At 39.0% G+C, this 21745-nt stretch overlaps 1 protein-coding gene across 38 annotated transcripts in view; it reads right to left on the bottom strand.

The window, feature by feature from the left end:
* Positions 1-21745, bottom strand: part of SOX6 (SRY-box transcription factor 6) — a 473353-nt gene that overhangs the window by 36558 nt on the left and 415050 nt on the right. For all 38 annotated transcript variants that reach the window (XM_075065133.1, XM_075065127.1, XM_032799217.2 and 35 more), the window contains one exon: positions 6906-7014. In XM_075065133.1, the coding sequence (XP_074921234.1) occupies positions 6906-7014 (109 nt within the window). The remainder of the gene's footprint in view (positions 1-6905; positions 7015-21745) is intronic.

Genomic DNA, 21745 nt, shown 5'->3' with positions numbered 1-21745 from the left:
ATGGCTTAATGCCCTGAGACCCCCTGGCCCTCCTCCATGGTCAGGGCCCTGAGACCCCCTGGCCCTCCTCCACGACTGAAGCCCCAAGACCTCCTGCACCCTACCCCCAAGGCCACAGGAGCCCCAGGCCAACCAGATCCCTAACCCCCCAGCCAGCCAGAGCCCTGACACACATACCCCGACCTGCTTGGAGTAGCCCCAGGTTGGCCAAAGCCCCTGCAGCCACGCCTCCACTCCACAGACCCAAAGCTGCCCTGCAAAAATTTAAAAGCTCTTCTCTTCTTCTCTCTTCTGGAAGAAGAACCGAAGCTTTTGGTATGTTCCATGCAGATTCTGAGGCAGCTGAGGAGGCAGTATGTGTTAGTCAGTGTCCCAGGTTCATCAGTAATCTCCCTGCAGTCCAGAGAGATTACAAATGAACCTAGGAAGCTGAATAGCACATACTGCAACCTCAGCCATCCCCAAACCTCCAAAAATTTCCCCCTCCTAACCCACAACCGGGGACCTGCAGCAGCGGCTGCACTAGGGTAGGCAGAGTCTCCCCTCGCCTATTATACCTGTCGCCCATATTGGAGCAGGGGCCATGTAGAGATTCTTGAAGCTCTGTTCCAGCAGCCCCCACCCTACCCATCCTGAGCTAGAATGGGAATTGAGCCTGATGGATGTTGCGGGTCTATCCGACCACCTGCTTAGTAGAGGACCAGGGAGTTTTTCACTTTCCTCACAGGACCTTCAAGCCACAGTAGGTTAAGTATGAATGTGTTCAGGACCTAACTGAGATACTTGGCTCGGCTTTTAATCTGTCGCGACTTGTGACTCATTTCCAGTGCAATGATAGGATAGAAGACAACCAGGGTTGGTGAGCCTTTGGCTCATGGAATAGGGTGAGATTTTGAAGTCCCCACCCTTCTGCACCCTTTGTCCTCCTCATAGGAGGAGAGGTAGTAGGACTCATAGCAAGCTGAATCCCCAGAGGGTGGGCTGAAGAGAGCCTACCCTGAGTTCCAGTTTATTTGGTAGGAGCCCTGTAATCCCTGCTCTGAAACCACTTACATGCCTGGCATAGGAAAGTATGAGTGATGGGCGAGTATTGCCCCTCCCTTGTGTTAAAGTTTAATAAAAGTTGTGCCCTGCAACTTAAAATTCATCCAAGTGTCTGCCCTCATTTCACCGCGATCGCCGAGCAATGCTTTTTATCACCTTCCAGATAAGAAAACACCTGGAATTTAATGGGCACCCAAAATGTGTCAGCAAAACTCACACTGTATTCTCAAATGGGCTTTTGTACACTACAAATGGGTAGCTGTGCATCCATGCACCCATTAGTATACACAGCTGTGGAATGTGAGTGCAATAAAATTGCAGTACAATTTTGCAGGCATCACTTAGACACTGACTTTTGAAAATTTGGCCCTAAAAGCACATTTTTGCTGGCTTTTGTGTTTGCTTTAGTGGCTAAGCAATTATCTGTACAAAGCAGTCTATACACAAGCAAAGTACACCTCTACCCCGATATAACATGACTCAATATAACACGAATTCAGATATAACATGGTAAAGCAGTGCTCCAGAGTGGGCGGGGCTGCAAACTCCAGTGGATCAAAGCAAGTTCATAAGAACGGCCATACCGGGTCAGACCAAAGGTCCATCTAGCCCAGTATCTGTCTACCAACAGTGGCCAATGCCAGGTGCCCCAGAGGGAGTGAACCTAACAGGCAATGATCAAGTGATCTCTCTCCTGCCATCCATCTCCATCCTCTGATGAACAGAGGCTAGGGACACCATTCTTTACCCTTCCTGGCTAATAGCCCATTTATGGACTTAACCACCATGATTTATTCAGTTCTCTTTTAACGCTGTTTATAGTCCTAGCCTTCCAACCTCTCAGGCAAGGAGTTCCACAAGTTGACTGTGCGCTGTGTGAAGAAGAATTTCCTTTTATTTGTTTTAAACCTGCTGCCTTGTTAATGCATTGATGCCCTAGTTCTTGTATTATGGGATAGTAAATAACTTTTTCTTATCCACTTTCTCAACATCACTCATGATTTTATATACTCTACCAATCCCCCCTTAGTTCTCCTTCTTTTCAAGCTGAAGAGGTCCTAGGCCTTTTAATCTTTCCTCATATTGGGACCCTCTCCAAAACCCCTAATCATTTTAGTTAGCCCTTTTCTGAACCTTTTTCTGTGCCGAGCTATCTTTTTTGAGTGATGAGACCACATCTTGTAACACGTATTTGAGATGTGGCGTACCATGGGATTTTATATAAGAGATAGTAGTCTCAGTCTCTTCTCTATCCCCTTTTTAATGATTCCTAACATTTTGTTTGCCTTTTGACTGCCTCTGACACTGCGTGGACATCTTCAGAGAACTGTCCATGATGACTTCAGAGATCTTTTTCCTGACTCTTTGTAGCTAATTAGCGGCCCACATATTTAGTATATCGGGGTTATTTTCCCACATCGCATGTACTTACATTTATCACCATATATTTCATTTGCCATTTGTTGCCCAGTTCTCAGTTAGTTTGTGAGATCTGTTTCAAGTTCTTCACAGTCTGCTTAACTATCTTGAGCAGTTTATGTATCATCTGCAAACTTGCACCTCACTTGTTTACCCCTTGCTCCAGATCATTTATGAATAAATTGAATAGAGGGGGTCCTAGGGCTGACCCTTGGGGAACACCACTACTTACCCATCTCATTCTGAGAATGTTAACCATAAATTCCTACCCTTTGTTCCATGGTCTTTTAACCAGTTCTCAATCAACGAAAGGACCTTTCTTTTATCCATGACAGTTTAAATTTACGTAAGAGCCTTTGGTGAGGAACCTTGTCAAAGGCCTTCTGGAAAACCTAGTATACTAGCCACTGGATCCCCCTTGTCCAACATGTTTGTTGACCCCTTCAAAGAACTTATAGATTTAGTAAACCCACGACTTCCCTTTACTGAAACACATGTTGGACTATGCTCAACAGTTTATGTTTTTTCTATGTGTCTCGACAAATTATTCTTAACTACTGTTTCGACTAATTTGCCCGGTACAGATGTGTAGACTTAACCGGGTCTGTAATTGCCAGATCACCTCTAGAGTTCCTTTTTAAATATTGGTGTTATTTATTAACTAACTTTCAGTCATTGGGTACCGAAGCCGATTTAAAGGACAGATTACAATCTTAGTTAATATTCCGCAACTTCACATTTGAGTTCGTTTCAGAACTCTTGGGTGAATGCCATCTGGTCCCGGTGACTTGTTAATGTGTGGTTATCAATTAATTGCAAACTCCTTTAGTGACACTTCAATCGTGACAGTTCGTTAGAATTTGTCACCTACAAAAGCCAGCTCAGGTTTGGGAATCTCCCTAACATCCTCAGCCGTGAAGACTGAAGCAAATAATCCATTTAGTTTCTCTGCAATGACTTTATCATCATCTTTTTGTATCTCGATCATCAAGGGGCCCCACTGGTTGTTTAGCAGGCTTCCTGCTTCTGATGTACTTAAAAAACATTTTGTTATTACCTTAGTTTGATATAACGCAGTTTCACCTATAACACAGTAAGATTTTTTGGCAGCGTTACATCCGGGTAGAGGCGTAGTTGTTTTTCAAAACTTTTGTTGCTTTGACTCTGTATTCCACATTAAGGATTATTTGCATACAGTACCATAATTAGCATGGATAATCTCCTTGGTTTAAATGGGAATTAACTAGCAAAGTTGGCACTGGAATATTCCAATTGACTTTGTGTTGGAACTGGAGCTGGAACTGCTTTAAAGCCAGTCCTGAAGGAATGTTAGGTTCATTTTCCATTCCTGCACGCTCTGTGCCAATTTCATCAACCCTAAGGAAGGACAGGCCAATCAGAAGGGAAGTTAGATGGGATACACAACTGCTTCTCCCCGCTTGACAGAGGGGGTAGGAGTCATGCAGACACTGTGAGGTACTGGAGCTTTCAGAGTTCATGGCTGTCTCTGTAATGTTATCTGAAAGCACCTTTCTGAATTCAAGGAGACCCTGCACAGACCTTCCTTTCTTGGCCTTTGGATTTAGTTAGCATCAGAGAAAAAGTATGACTGCTGCATAGTCACTCTATTAGGATTCTAGCTTTATGCTCTGGACGCAGAACCAGCCTGGGTCAGGGAGCTTCAGTTGCCTCTCCATAGAGGAGAGGGGTCAAGATGTCCCCCTTAATATGTAATTTTATTACTACTTCTTATGTGTGTAGTATGTGCAACACAGTATGCACTACCAGTATTGTACAGATGGTACCGACTGCACCGATAGCAACCCAAAATATATCACCAAATCAAAAATGAAAGGGATAAAAAGGAACAAGAGAAAAACTAAGACAATACAAAAGGAAGGTATTAAACATGCCAGATCTTAAAAGGCTAACTCTGGCTATTACAAAATTGTGACATTCCATGGGGATAGTGACCTTGGCAACATAATAAAAAAGAAAAAATATCACTTCTTACACAAGGCCAAGGATTAACTATAGGTTTGTAGAGTTACTTAGCAACTCAAATCTAAAGTGGACACACGTGTAAGTACAGGTTGATATTGGCACATATAAACATTTTGTGACATGCTGAAAAACTGGAAAGATCTGTACAAGCCTCACTTATAATTAGGAAGAAGTGTAAATAGTCTTGGAGACTAACAAAACTAGTTGTATAGTACAGAACTTCAGAGGTCATAGTTTAATTGTTGGCATTTCAATCATAGTATTTTCAATGAGCCAATCTTAGATTTGCCATGCTGAGAGTCATCCCTTAGATAACTTGCCAAGGATAAAGGACAAAACTTGAGAGATATTTTAATGTCTTTTATGCACAGCTCTGCAATATCTGCTATAACTTCAATCTTCTCTACAGCCGGAAGGGGAAATAAGCAGCTCACTCTTGAACTCCTGCCAGCTCTTTTTTTTACAGAACAGCAGAAGGATTCATCCAACATCCCCTTTCCAGAGACATTTATCTGCTGTTAGTGCTAAGCCTGGTAACCTGAATCCTTTCATGAATTCAGATTTCCCACATGGCAACACACCATGTCACAACTGCCCCACTAGATCTAAATGGAGGAGGGGTTACACGTCCTTAAGTTGGCACAAAAGTTACATATGTAAAGACTTCGTTCTTGTATTATCCAGTAACAGGATAGGCTGTCAGTGCCAGGGTGTGTCTCAAGACACTAGCTTAAGCATGCTAAGGAGAGGAAGGTTGATATGGGGAAATGAACAAAACCAGGGAAATACTAGAGAGAAGTCCTGTCAGAAAAACTAGTTACAGTACATCATCTGCATTTACACAGAGTGAAATTAGGAGGCACTGACTTGATACAGTTCAAGACTTATGAACATGTAATGGATGAAATGGAGTTCTGAATTAATAGTTAAGATTCATTGCTCCCAAATATAAGGAGGCAAGCTATAAGATTTACATTTTCTAATTTTGTAGAAAAAAATATTCAGTGTTCATAAAGTACAGTGTAAAACATTTATAACTATAATGCAGTGATGTTATCCGGTCAAAAACAGGACTGGAGTTACTTGACTAGAGAACAACAAATAGATTTATTAATATTTTCATGGATTAAAAATGACAAGATTTGTTCATAATGATGAGTGGTATCATTTCATTTATTTATGAGTAGAGCTGATTATGAATTCTCTGTTGAAATATTTTTCACTGAAAAATATCATTTCAGAAAAATCAACATTTTTAGCAGGAAAATGCTGATTTTGAAAAAAAACCCAACAATTTTCCATTGGGAAAATTTAAATAAAATATTTCATGTCAGTGTGACATTCATCACCATCTGTCAGAGCAATCACAATGTCTCATGGGATTTCTAGTCTGAGTTTTTCATGCCTCCATTCTCCTTTATGGACTTGATATCCTGTCTGGATTACATTTTCCATGATGCACTGTGGCTCCCCTCTGGATGAGCTGCCATGGTGCATCATGGGACTCCCATGACTGCAGATCATCAGGAAAATTCAGTGTGACTAGGGATCCCAGCCCACAGAGAATCATGTTGGATGAGTCATCTTAATTTCAACTCCCATGAGACACTGCGGCAGCCCAGGTGGATCTAGGCTACTGTTGAAATATTTTGCATCTGAATAAAAATTTTGCTGAACTTTTGTTCCATGAATAGTTTTGATATTGCAGCTTGTCACCCTTCAGGAGAAACACAAATGTCAAAATAGCAGTATTTCCTCTGAGATAGAAATTCTCCATTTATGAGTATATGGACAATCATAGAGTATTTTTGAAGATGCACGTGATTCCTGAGAGCTTTATTAATTTTAGCATGAATAATTATTTATCTAAAAAGCATTTCTTTAACTAATTTATAGATTATTCTCCATTCATTATTCTCCTGTTCAAAAAGATTCAGAGAGCAGAAACAATTCCATGTAACTTAGGCAGCCAAGCACAAGCAACAAATAGTAATTGAACGAAGTAGCTAATAAACAACCTATAATACAGTCTGGACACATTAGCAGAGCTGTGAAATCCAGTTTCAGCAGTCGAAAACCTAGGCTTACAATGCAGTGTGGATGCTCAAGCACAGTCTTGGAAACACCAAGTGGACAGATCTGGGTCCCACAAGCCGAAGTGTAGTGTGCAATGCAGACTTATCTTAAATGGTATTTCAGGATGGCTCAGAGTACACACTGTAAGGTATCACCGTTTTTGTTTCGTTTTTATCCTATCCTTTGCTATATATATGTTACTATCTGATAAAAACATGCAAAACGTTTTAAATTTGTGCCCAGGAATTTAGCTGCACACCACTCATTAAAGATATGGGTATGCACTTAGCTATGTGTCCATTCCATGTCAGATTGTGGGAATTAAGGAAGCAGTGTTCAGTGTATTCCTAACAGTAACTCACCCTCTGCATCTTCTGGCCTTGTAAGGTCAATGACTCCTGGGCCCAGTTTTCCATCTTCACTGGGTTTCCCTGTTAACTGTGGGCCTAAATTCTCAAAGCGTGTTCTTTCCTGGAAAAGACAAGAGATACTATTAATGCTCCCTATATCTTAGTCCTATGCCTATGTGTATGTTTAGGTACAGACATATGCCTTTTCTTTTCTTTTCCTGAGTGAATTAAATGAGCAGGTTTTAATTAAAAGTGTAGTTTAGAACATAAAGTTGAGGGCTTCATTTTCATAGGTTCTGAGCAACCAGAGCTCTCATCAATGTCAGTTGGAATTATGAGCGTTCAGCACTTCTGAAAATCAGGCCCTAAGGTTTCAATGTGAAAATATACATAGAAGCTTCCAAATTAGGCTGAACTGCACCTTTATAATGTATAAATGATGGTACATTCAACCGCAGAAAACTTTTGGCAGGAAGCAGTGCTGATCTATGCTGCACACTTTGTCTTTCCACTAAACGTTGTGACTTAAACTGGAAAAAAAACAATCGACATTTGAGAGACACTAAAATTTAGACCTTGAAAGAAAAGTTCCTATTAAAACATGCTACTAATTTAATGGAAAAAGCACTTTTTTTCCACTAAGAGATCCAAGTTTGCATCATACCCCTGAGAAAACACAAGCCTGAATTTTATGCACGAGGCTTTCAAAGACAAGTATTCAAAGAAGGAATAGTAGATGACAGAATTGATACTATTATTTTGTCTAGGAATTTCAACTGAACCTCAATGGGAATTGAAAAAGAGAGAGGACGGTGCTTGCTCCTAGAAAAACATAAAGCCTTTGAGAGCTGGAGACCTGCACAGGAAAGCTGGACCTGGAACTGTAAAATGAAAACTAAGGGAGGCATTTTATGTGTTAACCCAATCTTCAGTCAAAGAACTACAGGGAAAAAGCACTACAGTCGACAGTGCAATATTCCTTCACAATGTGAATCTCTGTAGTACTCTATATCAGTAGCTAAGTGTTCAATGGTTATCATTAATTTAGTGTTCTCATTTGAAGGAACACAACATGTTTTCCCCCTTGCCTTGTTGTTACTTCTTCAGACTAAACTTGGTATTATGTTGTACTTGTGAATGAATGAAACCTTGTTGTTCATTACTATGAAACAATATTAAATGTCATGTCAGCTTGAATTTACAGACATGAAATACCAGCTTTCAGCTCTGCGAACAGTTTCTGCATGTTATACTTAATGCATTATGCAGAAGTAGAGTGCTGATTGCTGTTCAGTCTATTGTTCAATGACCTAGTTCTGTACTGAGCATTTTAGACATAAGAAGAAAACATCATGAGTTTTCTCTCCTGCACAATGTTTAGAAACTTAGAAATGTTCTTAAAGACCAAACATACAATTACTTGATGGCTGTTGTGCCTCATTTGTTCAATCTCAGTTCATTTGTGCTGTCTAATCTGATTATTTTTTGAATATCATTATATTTCTATAATTAATTCCCATCAGCCAAATTGTTCAGGAAGCCTTTTGATTCTTCAGATCATGGAATATGTTTAAATCTACACGGGAAGAAAACACAGCACAAAATCGATTTACTGGGTTTACCACCACAACATACAGCTGAGGAGTTTCAGGTACTAATTGCATTTTTAAAAGTTTCTTAAAATCTTCCATCCATTTTACAAGTTAGCTTTGCATTTTCATAATGGAGTAACATTCTCCATGCTACAGAGTTGGTTTTGTAGTGTATCTTTCCTATATAATGTATCTATTGATGAGGGAACACAGAGAGGAAATGTGACTTAGAGACAGGCAAACTAACACTACAAGGCCAACATTATACCCAAAGATGTTCTATAATCTAACAATAATCCTGTATCATCAGAATGGAATCTGCTTTGCTGCTAGATAGGAATGATTTTCTTTCAAGTGTTCCTTGTTCCATTGTTGAGGGGCTAGTTTAGACTTTCACAATTTGCACTCAAAATAAAGCAAAAATCAGTACTAAGAAAAGCAGCCTTTAGCACACACCATTTCTCTTTCCAAATATTTGCATTAAAGCCTTTTCTAAAGGAGTGTTAAGATGGCATCTGCAGTATTCTTGGAAGAACAACCGTTAACTGTGGTTTAGAAGAAGGAGAAATATCTTTCTACTATTAAAATCAACAGAACCTGCTATATATCAATATGCATATTTGACATATCTTTCTAGTCATTCATTCTCTTCCATTTTTTACCAGAAAATATTCTCTGTTAAAGAAAAGGGAAAAAAAGTTTCTGAAAGAATATCAATATTTTGATATAGAAGGAGAAAAGGGGAAATTACATGATAAGGGCAGAAACAGCAAGACAAGAAAGCTTACACAATAATACCTTTTCTTCTAAAAGAATTGAAGTCCACTTATGACTCAGTAATAACCTCTGGTTTTCAATTCATAGGAAAATATACCACAGCTATTATTTCTCAATATATACATTGGAATGCCTTTTTAGTCTAATTTTTTTTCAATAAAAAATATTCTTCACAGTGATGCTTATAATATTAATATTTGGATGAGGTATTAGTAAAACTTATATGACATGTTTTTATGAACTTAGTATTTAAAGGGACACTCAACCTGTTTAGGTCTCAACCTTTTCCTTTCTTTACGGCTTATTCTAGTAGGCTTCACGTCAACCAGCTAACATACGGTGAAACCACAACTTACCTTGTTTACATTATGATTTTAAAATGTGTTAGTTATCACATTTAAAAAAAAACACCCTTTCTCCTAGTGCAAACAAGTCCTAAAGGAAAATAAATTCTACATAGCCTATAGCCACATAAACAAACATCTACATGTACATATTGTAAAATATTTTTAAAGTGTGGGGTACACACACACACGTACATGTATATATATATATATGTAATGGGTATGTGTATTTGTTAATGAGTATGCATATAAGCACATACCCATTAACAAACAAATACACATACCCATTACATCCACAAACACACACATATGTGCAGCCGGAAATATATACGCCTATACAAGCTATATATATTTTTGCTTCTTAGCCACACAGCTAATTTGTTTGTATGTTTTTAGTTAAGGTGCATCTTCCAGGGATAGGGTGTGGTTTTTACCTCCTTTTCAAAAGGTAATTTTGGAAATCTAAACAGGTGGACAATATCCTTTAATACTGTCTGCATATCATCTGCTGTACATTCATACAAAGTTGTTCACTTTAAATTGTGTAATTTCAAGAAAGCGCTTAGGACATGATCCTGCAAATCTTCACTCATGGGAGTAGGCCCACAGAAGTCAAAAAACCCCAAAAATTGCACGATCAGGGACTTTTGCCGAAACTAAAATCTCTCTCAAGCACAGTCTGGGCCCTCTGTGTTTTTGTGTATGTTAAAAATACAGTAAAAATTAATCCCTACTTTAAAATTAGTAGAAGGAAAAAATTCTTCTTGCAAGAGCCAAATCTTCATTTTCATTCAGTGACATGATTAGGCACTTATTTATGCATTGTCAGTCACAAACATGCAAAAAACATAAAAGTTATTAAAAAAAATTAAAGTCTGTTCCACTGTGTTGTAGGGCTGTTGGTTCTCTAAGTGCTTTGAAATTATGATGTATGAGGTAGATGTTGCATATTAAATAAAGATATTTAAATGATAAAGCCCCTTTAGTGAGAGCTGATGATTGTTAAATGTTACGAGCCACAAGACTGTGGCATCCATCATATTCACATGTTATCATAGTCAATGATGGAACAGCCCCAGTGATGACAGATAGACTGCTAGATTATTATCCCTTATTTCCAGAGTCACCGAGCAAGCCAGCCAACCCCTTAGGCATTATTTTTAACTTTGCATTAAATTAGCAACTTTTCCCTCATTTCTGTGGCAGGGATTATCAATTCTTCCTGTGTGTGCGGAAGGTAAAGGGATGGTTTAGTCAACCAAGAAGTGGCGGAAGCAAGGCCCTTCCTACAAAAAAGCTGCAAACTTCAAATTACTAGAAACAAATATAAAATTGTGATCTTCTGGAAGAACAGCAATGAAACAGTAAGCACACAATAATGGCTTTTCTCTGCACTTAGATAAAAGCTGAATTTTTGATGTGCACAGTATATTTTCATAAAATTTTATATACTATGTTTTATACACTTATTGGCTATTCCATAATAATGTGTGTGCTAAACAGTAAAATTGCTCTTAAATTTATGTGTGTTATTTATACGTTCCCATGTAACAATGCTTTTTGTTGTAAAAAATATTCTGTTTATTAATGGAACTTTACAACCACTGCATCCAAGATCCGTGGTAAATTAATGACATTTTTATTATTTTATAGTGTCATTAAATTTTTACTGATCATTCCATCAAACAGAAGCAATAAAGGCCATAATGTAAACTGGGACACTTAGATCAGGGGAACAGGAAGGCATTCCATATAGTGTGAAGTAAACGACTTGCTATAAATGATATTTATACCATCTTTAAGCTTGTGAGAATACTTGGACAAGTTTGGCAAAACTGTTTCAGTAGTGCAGTAGATTGTGTACTTAAATAACAGTTTACTTGCCAGCAAGACAAGGTTTTTTCAAACCAGATGCGAGATGACTGATTGCATCCATCTCTTGAAAAACAATATACGAAATGTAATAATACACTGGACACCCCTCCCTTCTGGATTAACAAGACTGATCAGACTATACCCATGCCTCAAATTATTTCAACATGCTAGTTTTTTCCACATCTGAAATGTGTGTTCAGACGAAACTCGAAAATGGCATACCAGCTGATCCTTGTGTGAAAGGGGTTTGCTCTATTTTTTTTCCAAACAAATACGTTTTATTTAAGTAGAAATGGCTGGACAATGATGTAATACTCTTTGTTTCAATAGTTTAACTTGGCAGCAGTTACCAACATTTATTTAAAGAGCCAAGTTCTAGAGTCTGAATTAATATGGGTCATTCACAGAAGCCACAGAGCTTATGCCTGAGGGGCTATTATATATCTGAGGACAGTATTTCAGTTGCAATTTTAGTTCGCTATAAATAATTATCACGCCTTTACATACAAAATACATTACAATAAGGTTATTTCACACTGAATGTCTCAACTAATTCTTTAGTGGCTTATTTGTTATTTGTGATCTACTCTGTTTATATACCATGGAATGTAAAAAACAGCAAAAAGCACCTGTGTTCAAAACATCAAAGGGGAAATTTTCAGCAAACCTTATATGGATTCATTCACACTATCCCTATTGATGTTAATAGGAATTGTGAGAATAAATCCCCCAGACACCTCAGCAAAATCTTATAATTTCCTAAGAATGCGACTTATACCGACAACAACAAAGCAATTCAGAGCTCAGACTGACACTTTGTCCTTCCAACCCGCCACTCCATTGTGCATGAATCAGGAAACATTGTTCTGAGAGAACTCACAAGTCCTCCTTTCATCCCGAAAAGGTCAAGGTACAAATTCTCCCAGACTTTCCCCCAAGTTCCTCCTACTTTTTTATAGCTAGGACTGGAAAGTGAAATCACCCTCTGCTTAGAATCATTTGCAATATCTTGGCACAGCCGGAATCATTACAAATTGACTTTCAGTCTTAACTCTAAATTTTGTATTTCTGGGGGGGGGGAGGTAGGAACTATCCTATCCTATCAATCTGTAGTCAGAAAAATAAAAATCTCTGAAAAACATAGTACACAAGATGTAGAACTCCCAAAAAACTTGGTGGCATTAGTTCACAGGGATCCATATGAACCTTTTTCCTGTTTTAATTCATGTGGTTTTGCTTTGATTTCCAGTTGTGAACAAACTCCAAGCAGGACTTAACCAAACCCATCAATTTTGGCCAAGTTATAGGTGGAAACACTGAAAAATCATAGAATTTCTCACGGTTTCTCAATAGGAACCACAAATCTGTCCCAGGTTCACAAACTTTTGGCAATGTTCATCTCAAGTTTGATATTTTCTCATGAATATTTTGCATGTCTAAAATTATAAGGTATCATATCACTCTGCGGAAAGAGGCTTTAAAGATTTAGAGTGTGTGTATGCGTGCACATGCGTGAGAGAAAACCTGAGAAAAAATTACAGCAAAACTGTAATAGTTATTTTTCAGCATTTTAATAACTGGGCTATTTTGCTAAAAGTTTCAGTATACTTGATGTACAGGTTGGATAAATGAACTCCAAATATCTGTGACTTGAAGCTGATCCGACAAGATAAAATACCAAATCCCAGTAACTTTAACAATATGAAGGTAATGCTCCCAGTGGTCAGACTAAAAGGGCAATATAGTATATCTTCACTTGAAACCTTACTTTAGTTTTCTCAAGATTTCCAGGATGTCCATAAGGCACTCAGATACTATGATAATGAAGGTGGTATAAGAATTTATATAGAATAGAAAAGAATCCCTGCCTCAGCCTACAGGCACCTATTGCAATATAGGACATATATACATGGAGATAAATAAATCACAGCCGGCCTGGGTCAGCTGACTCAGGCTTGCAGGGCTGAAAAATTGCTGTGTAGATGTTTGGACTCAGGCTGGAGCCCAAGCTCTGGAATAGTGCAAGGGTGCAGCCTGAACCCAAGCATCTACACAGCAATTTTTAGCCCTGTGGCCCGAACCCACCAAGCCTAAGTCAGCTGACCTAGGCCTGCCACAGCTGGGCTGCAACGCTTTTATCTCCATTTAAATGTTCCCATAGTGCTCCTTATGTACCATGCTGAACTGCACTGGGAGCATGTATCCTACTGAGAAGGAAGGGAGAACATTAAGTCCCGTTTTTAAAATATATTGTTTTGTGTTAAAATACTGTTGAAAAAACAAGCAATGCATTTGAAAGAAGGACTTATACTAATCCTACTTAACCAGATGGCTTCCACTATTCTGAATGTGAAAACATGACACATACTGGGGCATCACAGGGGAGTAGGATTCTAGGGTTATTAATTCTCATGATTTTATTGCAAGTCTCACGATAGCTGGGTTTCTTAAAGCCCCAGCTCCTGGAGTCAGGTGAACATGTGCAAATATCACTTTTTTATATAATGAAAGCTAAATTCTAGCCTTTGTGGCTGTGGGAAAAAACTTGGAAACATGAACATTATAGGTTCAAAAACCAGAAGACAAATCTCAACAACTCACTGTTCTATTTTTTTTAAATTGATTTTTAAGCAAATTGCATGATTTTAGAGGGTCTGACTCATGATTTTCAAGTGCCCTGTGGATGAGAATACTAGAAAGCCTCCATCATTGTTGGGGTGGATGTCATGAGATCTGAGTGAAGAAGTATGAAAGGAGTGTTAAGGTGAGGTCCCTGAATACTGGGGTTATTAGTGACACTCAACACATATTTTTGAATTTAAAGTCGCCTTTAAAAATAACACAGAATATAGTTAATTCTTTAAAAAGCTCAGATAAACAAATATTTCCTAGACAGGATTTTATGAGTTAATCCTTCCCCTCCTACCTATTAAACACTGACAGATTCTTAACTATTGCAGCACTTGCAGACATTCCTAAAATATGGATTTACCTCAGTTAGATTACTTTCAACAGGATTACTGCACTTACTGAACCCCCAACCAAGTGCTTTATATTTTTTTTCATATGGTTTTAATAAGGTTTTAACCAATTGCTAGGTTATTTATAAGTTTGCAACTCCCCAGTAGATAGAGTTATGAAGCATTCAGACTTAAGCATATCCAGTTGTGTGGTAACCCAACTACTGCTTTTATGCGGTTTCCAACTTTTTATTCATGCACAAAGGCATGATGCATGGCAGTATCCAAACACTTTCTGATTAACTCTTTGTTTCAGCAACACATTCACACAGCATTGTACTGTAAAATTATACAGTTCAACTGAAACATGACAGGATTTTTATTAAAAACAATGAACTGTTGAATTCTGCCTAGAAAACTGATTAGTCCCAGAGAACAAAGGAATAATCAATTAAATTAACAGCTGGTAAATATAAAACAAAAAGAATTACCACTTCACACACCGAATAATAAAGCAGTAGAATTTGCTGGAGGTCAGAAGGAGCCCAAAGCTTGACCTGTCACTGGTTTTTAAAGGGGCTAAATAATTTTATGACCATTAATAACATTTGTAATAACATACAGTAAAATACAGATTATTGGATCTCCCATTCCAAGGTGTAAGTTATTCACTTGCAGGGGTCAAGCAGACATTCCCGCCTTCTCCTTGCTGCTCTCCCCTCACAACACGACATAAGTGGATCATTGGCTCAGTGCATTATGGGAGAGAGGCTAATTTGCTTCTGTAGTATCAAGTATTGGTCACTGCTAGAGGCACAATACTGGATTTAATGGACAAATGATAAATTATGTAGGCAGCCCTGTGTAACTTGTAAGAGTAAAGAATATGAATGCACCAATTTAGAAAACCCATTTTCTTTTAGTGCTACACATACATGTGCTATCATATAATTTTAAACAAAATATGATACTGAGCACACATTCTTCAGGAAATAATTGGGTTGTTCTACTTCTTTTTTACTTTATTTCCTATACTAATGGGTATGAATCTGTGTGTGAGGGCAACTCAGTTGCTACATGTCCAACATAGCCATGTATCAAGTCCTACATGGCCCACCAGCAGAGTACAAACCTAGGACGTTCAGAATGGCGCACAAACCTTTACCACTTCAGCTACTGGAGTAAATTAACTCACAGCAGCAGAAAACCCATTTTCCTCTAGTGAACTAGAGTTCCAGGCGTGGCACAAAGGGGGTTGCGGGGTCTATAGCCACCCCAAAATTTGCCTTACACCACCACTCCCATAGCAGCTGCTGCTCTTCAGCTACCCAGCTCTGAAGGCAGAGCGGAGAGAGTGGCAGCTACTGGCTGGGTTCCCAGCTCCAGCAGCAGTGGAGAAATAAGCCCAAGCAGGGGCTGGGGAGCCTGGGAGCAGCCCCTGGCCCATGTCCCCACCTGCCAGGGCATACCACCCGCTCGGACTGACCCACTGCGGCACAGGCTACTGGTCCCCACCTTTCACAGTTGCTGTTCCCCCAGGGATCTGCCAGCCCCGGAGTCAGATCTCCACACCCAGGCAGCTCTTACCAGCTGTGAGCAGCCAGTGCCTTGCGCTTCCTGGTTCCGGCTTCCAGCTCTGACTTGGCCATGGCGGGGGCACAGAGCGGGGTAGGGTCTTGTGATGACGGGGGTGCAGTTCCCTCACTGGAAAGAGGCTGGCACCACTCCACAGAGTTCACAGAATGAGCTTTGCTGAATTGGGCAATAACACTATTACTCTGCACATATGTCGATGACTGAAAAGTTTAGTAATTCTTAGAGTCAGAGTTCAGCAGAATTCAAGAGACTTTGATTTCCATTACTATGTTCAAACAACTGGACTCGATTTCTCTCTCAAGCAAAGCACTGGGTGAGTATTTCAGGCTGGATATTTAAAAAGGACTACAAGATAACACATCTTTAGCAAGTAGCCACATTAATATAACAAAGAGTAAAACTATTCTAGTTTCTGCTAAGAAAAACAATTTTGCTGGGAGAGAAAAAAGGAGTCATCAATTTCAGTTTTGCTGTGGCATAGTGCAGACCGCAACTGCACAAAGCAAAATTAGCTGCCTTCCACAGGAGTTTGGAAATGGACAGATTTACATAAATTTAGATTGTACATACATGCCAGTAGCCACACATCTTAAGAACCAGCATGATGTAATCTTATAAACTGTACATTTACAAAATATATGTAAAATTTAACATTTTATACCTGCATTCAGACATTCAGACTTGATTTTCTTACAGTTACTTTAATTCTACTATTGTGAGTATCTGTGTTATGATAGAGTCTTTCATTATGTAATACAACATCAGACAGAAAGCTATAATAAAAACGGCCTCCAGGATGCAATAACCACTAGACAATGTATGAAAAATACACTTTTCCTACATTTGGAATTCCTACTTTGACAATAATTATAATGGTTGAAAAACAGGACTTGGCAAATTGATTTTGAAAACAAAAAAACGGTCTAAGCCATAGCAAAAAGCTGAAACAGAATTGAACCCGAACTTTAAAATATATATCATTAAAAGTGTTAGTGTAATTCCGCATGTTTATTATACAAAAAACAAAGGGAATAAAAGTATTGCTAAATTAAAAGTCTCAGTATATTTGCATTAAAGTAAACAATGATGTAGCATGGTTGCAAAAAGGAACTCAGATCTATTTAATGTTATCTCAGACAGAACTGAAGCTGAACTTTTAAAATAAAGACATATTTAATTGTAAATTGTCTGCTATGTGCAGTTTGCATATTGACCAAGTAGGTGGAGGGTTTGTTTCTATTAATATTGGGTAATTTTTTCTGGGTTTGTAATTTTTATTATCTAATTTTTCAAGTATTTATTTTGTGTTTGCTGCACCATTTTACTCTGTTTATTCTCAGGCGTCCTATGTTATGCTCAGAGAAAAAACACACATCACTAAAGAATCACTATGGATGACAATGGAAAAATGATAGTAACATCATTATGCCGTGTCTTACCTCTTGTATCCCCATAACTGCCGTGTTTGCCTCTGATTATTTCAACCTCAAGAAAGTGTGCTGCTTACTGTTTGTGTCAGGAAGGCAAGATTACTGTGTGCAAGGTTAGCACATCAAGTATGATATACATAATGCCTGTGCAATAGACGTACCCTTCAACTGGGTCCCTTCTTTAATTTTAATTCAACAAGAAAAGAACTCTCAGACTGCAGACACCTACTGCCTCTTATAGGCTCTGATCCTGCAAGGCACTGAGCACTCTGGCCCTGATCCAGCAAAGCACTTAAGCACAAGAATAGTCTTACTGAACTCTGTGGGACTACTTACATGCTTAACATTAAGCATGTGCTGAAGTGCTTTGCCGAATCAGGGCCACAATGCTCAACACATTGCAAGATCAAACTCATACTGTACCTCAGAACAAAAAGATTATGTTAAAAAGAGGTAACTCTGTTTATCTGTGGTTAATAAAGATAATTTTTTTCCACTTTTTGTTATTCATCCTGCCCTTCAAGATGAAGTCAGGTGAGGGTCTCTTAACAACTTTAAGCCAAATAATTTGGAGCCCTTCCTGTATAAATAGGAATTAGTTTTCTTTCAGGATAGAACAGCACAAGACTAAAGACATGAGTGTCTTCACTGAAGGCAGTGAGACTACTGACAGTATGTAAAGGTAAGCATGAGTAATGAGTAATTTGGAGGAGGCAGGGCCTAAACTGCTTGTAAATCACGTTTCTAAAATCTCTACCTGGGGAGAAAATTGCTAAAAGCACATTAATGATTAGTATAAATTTATCAACCCAAAAAATAGGCAAACAATCATTCCCCAAAAAAGGACAAAGAAGATGCTTTCCTTTCAAACAACTGACTTAGTTTCCATTTTTATGGATTATACTCTCATAGGTCGTGCATCCCCTTACACGTTTGTCTGCAGACCTATATTCTGAAGTCCAATTTCATCACAACATGCAAGGGTTGTATAATATAAAAAGTACTGCTCTCCACTTAAAACACTAACACGACTTATACATAAACTAAACCGACAGCCTGAAAGGAGAAAAGACTCACACAAACTTAAAGACATGCATAGCCTGATCCAAAACTAACTACAGCAACGGGAGTCTTTCTATTGACTCATAGACTCATAGACTCATAGGTCAGAAGGGACCATCATGATCATCTAGTCTGACCTCCTGCACAAAGCAGGCCACAGAACCCTACCCATCCACTTCTATAAAAACCCCTAACCTATGTCCGAGTTATTGAAGTCTTCAAATTGTGGTTTGAAGACCTCAAGCAGAGAATCCACCAGCAAGTGACCCATGCCTCATGCTGCAGGGGAAGGCAAAAAACCTACCAGAGCCGTCAGCCATTGCCCTGGAGGAAAATTCTCCCGACCCCAAATTATGGCGATCAGCTAAACCCTGAAGGCTGGGCGGGCAAGACTCACCAGCCACAGTCAGGAAAAAGAATTTCCTGCGTAACTCTGATCCCATCTCATCCAAACCATGCCCATCGCAAGACCATTGAGCAGACCTATTCTGCTGATAATCCAAGGACAATTTGCCAAGAATTAAACTATCTTCATATCATCCCTTCCATAAACTTATCAAGAACATTAGGGGGTGCTGGTGAAGCCGCAGACGGTATGTCTTTTGCCCCACTAGTCCCCTCGGAAGGCTGTTCCAGAACTTCACTCCGTCTAATGGTCAGCCAACCCTCTGGGCATCTAATTTCAAGCCTGGAAGGCGTGTCGCTAGATGTCCAGTTAGTCCCATTCGTTCCTTGTGTCTACGTTTAGTTACTAAGCTTAAATTATTCATCTCCCTCTTCTCCTCTAACATTTTAATCCCCCTGATATATTTATATAGAGCAAGCATATCCCCCCAGAGAGTCTTCTATTTGGTTAGGACTAAAAACAAGCCAAAGCTTTTGAAGTCTCCTTCTACATAAGGGCAGGGTTTATACACAATTCCTCGGATCATCCTAAGATAGCACAGTCTCTGAACCTGTTCCAGTTTGAATTCATCGCTTCTTAAACATGGGAGCACCCAGACACTGCCACAGTATTGCCAGGATGAGGTCTCACCAAGCGCCTTATACAACGGTACTAACACCTCCTTATACTTCTGCTTGGAAAAACCTCGCCTGATGCAGCCTAAAAACCGCAATTTGCATTTTATAATGCCCCATATCGCATTGGCGGCTCATATCATACCTGCCGATGCAACCAATGACCCCCAAGGTCCTTCTTCTCCTCATGTTGTTTCCAACTGAAAATGCATACACCCAATGTATATCTAAAATTCATTATTATTAATCCCTAAGTGCATGACCTTGCACTTTTCACTATTAAATTTCATCCTATTTCTATTACTCCAGTTTACAAGGTCATCCAGATCTTCCTGTATGGTATCCCAGTCCTTCTCTGTGTTAGCAATACCCCCCAGCTTTGTATTGACTTCAGTGGGCTTTGGATCTGGCCCTAAATAACCTGAACAGCAAATAAATCCTTAATCTGAATTCACTTGTTCATTATATAATTATTTTAAAAAGAAATATTTACTTTATGAAATACTGTATCAAATTATGCTCTGTGGAGGCAAAATTCACCTTCATGACAGGGGACCAGTACAAGGACTATGCACTTTATGTCCCACTTAAGACCGATAATGAGGGCTTAGGTGGGACTTGAGTGCTGGCCTTCAGCACAAGGATGTATTGCATCCTACACATATATCTGTACTTTTGATTTCAAAATGATCACACACACACATGCAAAATGATCACACACACACACATGTGATTCACTGCATGGAGATAAAATGCCTCATCCGCAGGGAAGGCATTTGCTACTCTGTCAGGGGGTAGGGGGCAGAATATGCATGGAGAAGGCACTCTGTTGTCTCAGGTGATGATGCCTTCTCTACTCCCTTCTACACTTACCAGCTATACTTAGCTGGAATTTGTGCTAGTTCCATTCTTTCCATGTTTCGTAGCAGAGGGAATGTCTGTCCTGTGGTTGTAATAAGGCAGTGGTTCTCAAACTTTTTTACTGGTGTCCCCTTTCAAATAGCAAGCTTTTCAGTGCAACTCCCTTTATAAATTAAAAACACTTTTTTATATATTTAACATCATTATAAATGCTAAAGACAAAGCGAGGTTGGGGTGGAGGTTGACAGCTTGCAACTCCCCCTGTAATCACCTCACGACCCCCTGAGGGATCCCGACCCCCAGTATGAGAGCCCCTGTAATAAGAGGTATTTCTTTTTTTGCTTTTGAGTATAATGATAATACCTAGCTCTTCATGAGCAGTCCTCAAAGTGCTTTAGAAAGCAGGTCAGTATCATTAACCCCATTTTCCAGATGGATAACTGAGGCACAGACTCAAGAAGATACCAATCTTAGGTCATTCTGCAACCCAGTGGTAGAGCTGAGAATTGAAACTAGGTCTCTTGAGTCCTTGTCCAGTACCCCATTAACTACACCACACTGCCTCTCATGTAAATATATTTACTGTTTTTTTCAGTCATGGAGCATTCAAGCCTTTGCAGCCATCAAATGAATATGTTTAAAGAAAACAACACAAACAAAAGCAAATATAACATTAAAATTATCTGGGAACTACTGTTTTGATGGCACTCTTGGACAAAGGGATCTCCTGCTATGGCCATATGTACATTTATACAAACTGAAAAATCTATTAGCCAATACCACTAGCTGGCAACTACTTATGTCTGAAATGGGAACATAATCAGTTTTCACTGGTTAAGTCCAATCTGTGCCAAGTTTTATATTATGACTAAGAGCTTGGCCAAAGGCAGTGGCAAGTAGCAGAAAATTGCTTACAGTGTTACATGCCAGATTACTTGAATGATTTGCATCAGGTTTGCAGGAGGGTTTGGGGTATTAAAACTTAAAATTTGGAACAGTCTTGAAATGTAGATTTTTGTTATTTGCAACATGACACAGAGGTGTGGGTTATGATACAACATGGACTGACTAAATGAGACAATTTTTAATATAAACAGCATGAAACATTTAGGAAAAGTTCAGTTTGAAATGCTAGTTTTTTTCATTTGAACCTTTGGAGAACCAACTGATTTATATTAAATGCTCACCCTGCACTTCCAGTCATGTTGCCATTGTACTAAATACAGCTATACAGTTTGTATTCCAGATGAACTGATCTTACTATAAGCCTTTAGTATGATTCTTACCCCAAGATAAATCAATATTTAATATCCCCTGCAACAGCCCCGTAGATAA

Source organism: Chelonoidis abingdonii, chromosome 4 (assembly GCF_003597395.2).
Source record: "Chelonoidis abingdonii isolate Lonesome George chromosome 4, CheloAbing_2.0, whole genome shotgun sequence".
Lineage (NCBI taxonomy): Eukaryota > Metazoa > Chordata > Testudines > Testudinidae > Chelonoidis > Chelonoidis abingdonii.
The sequence above is the reverse complement of the archived record's forward strand: the minus strand, read 5'-3'. Positions and strand labels throughout refer to the sequence as shown.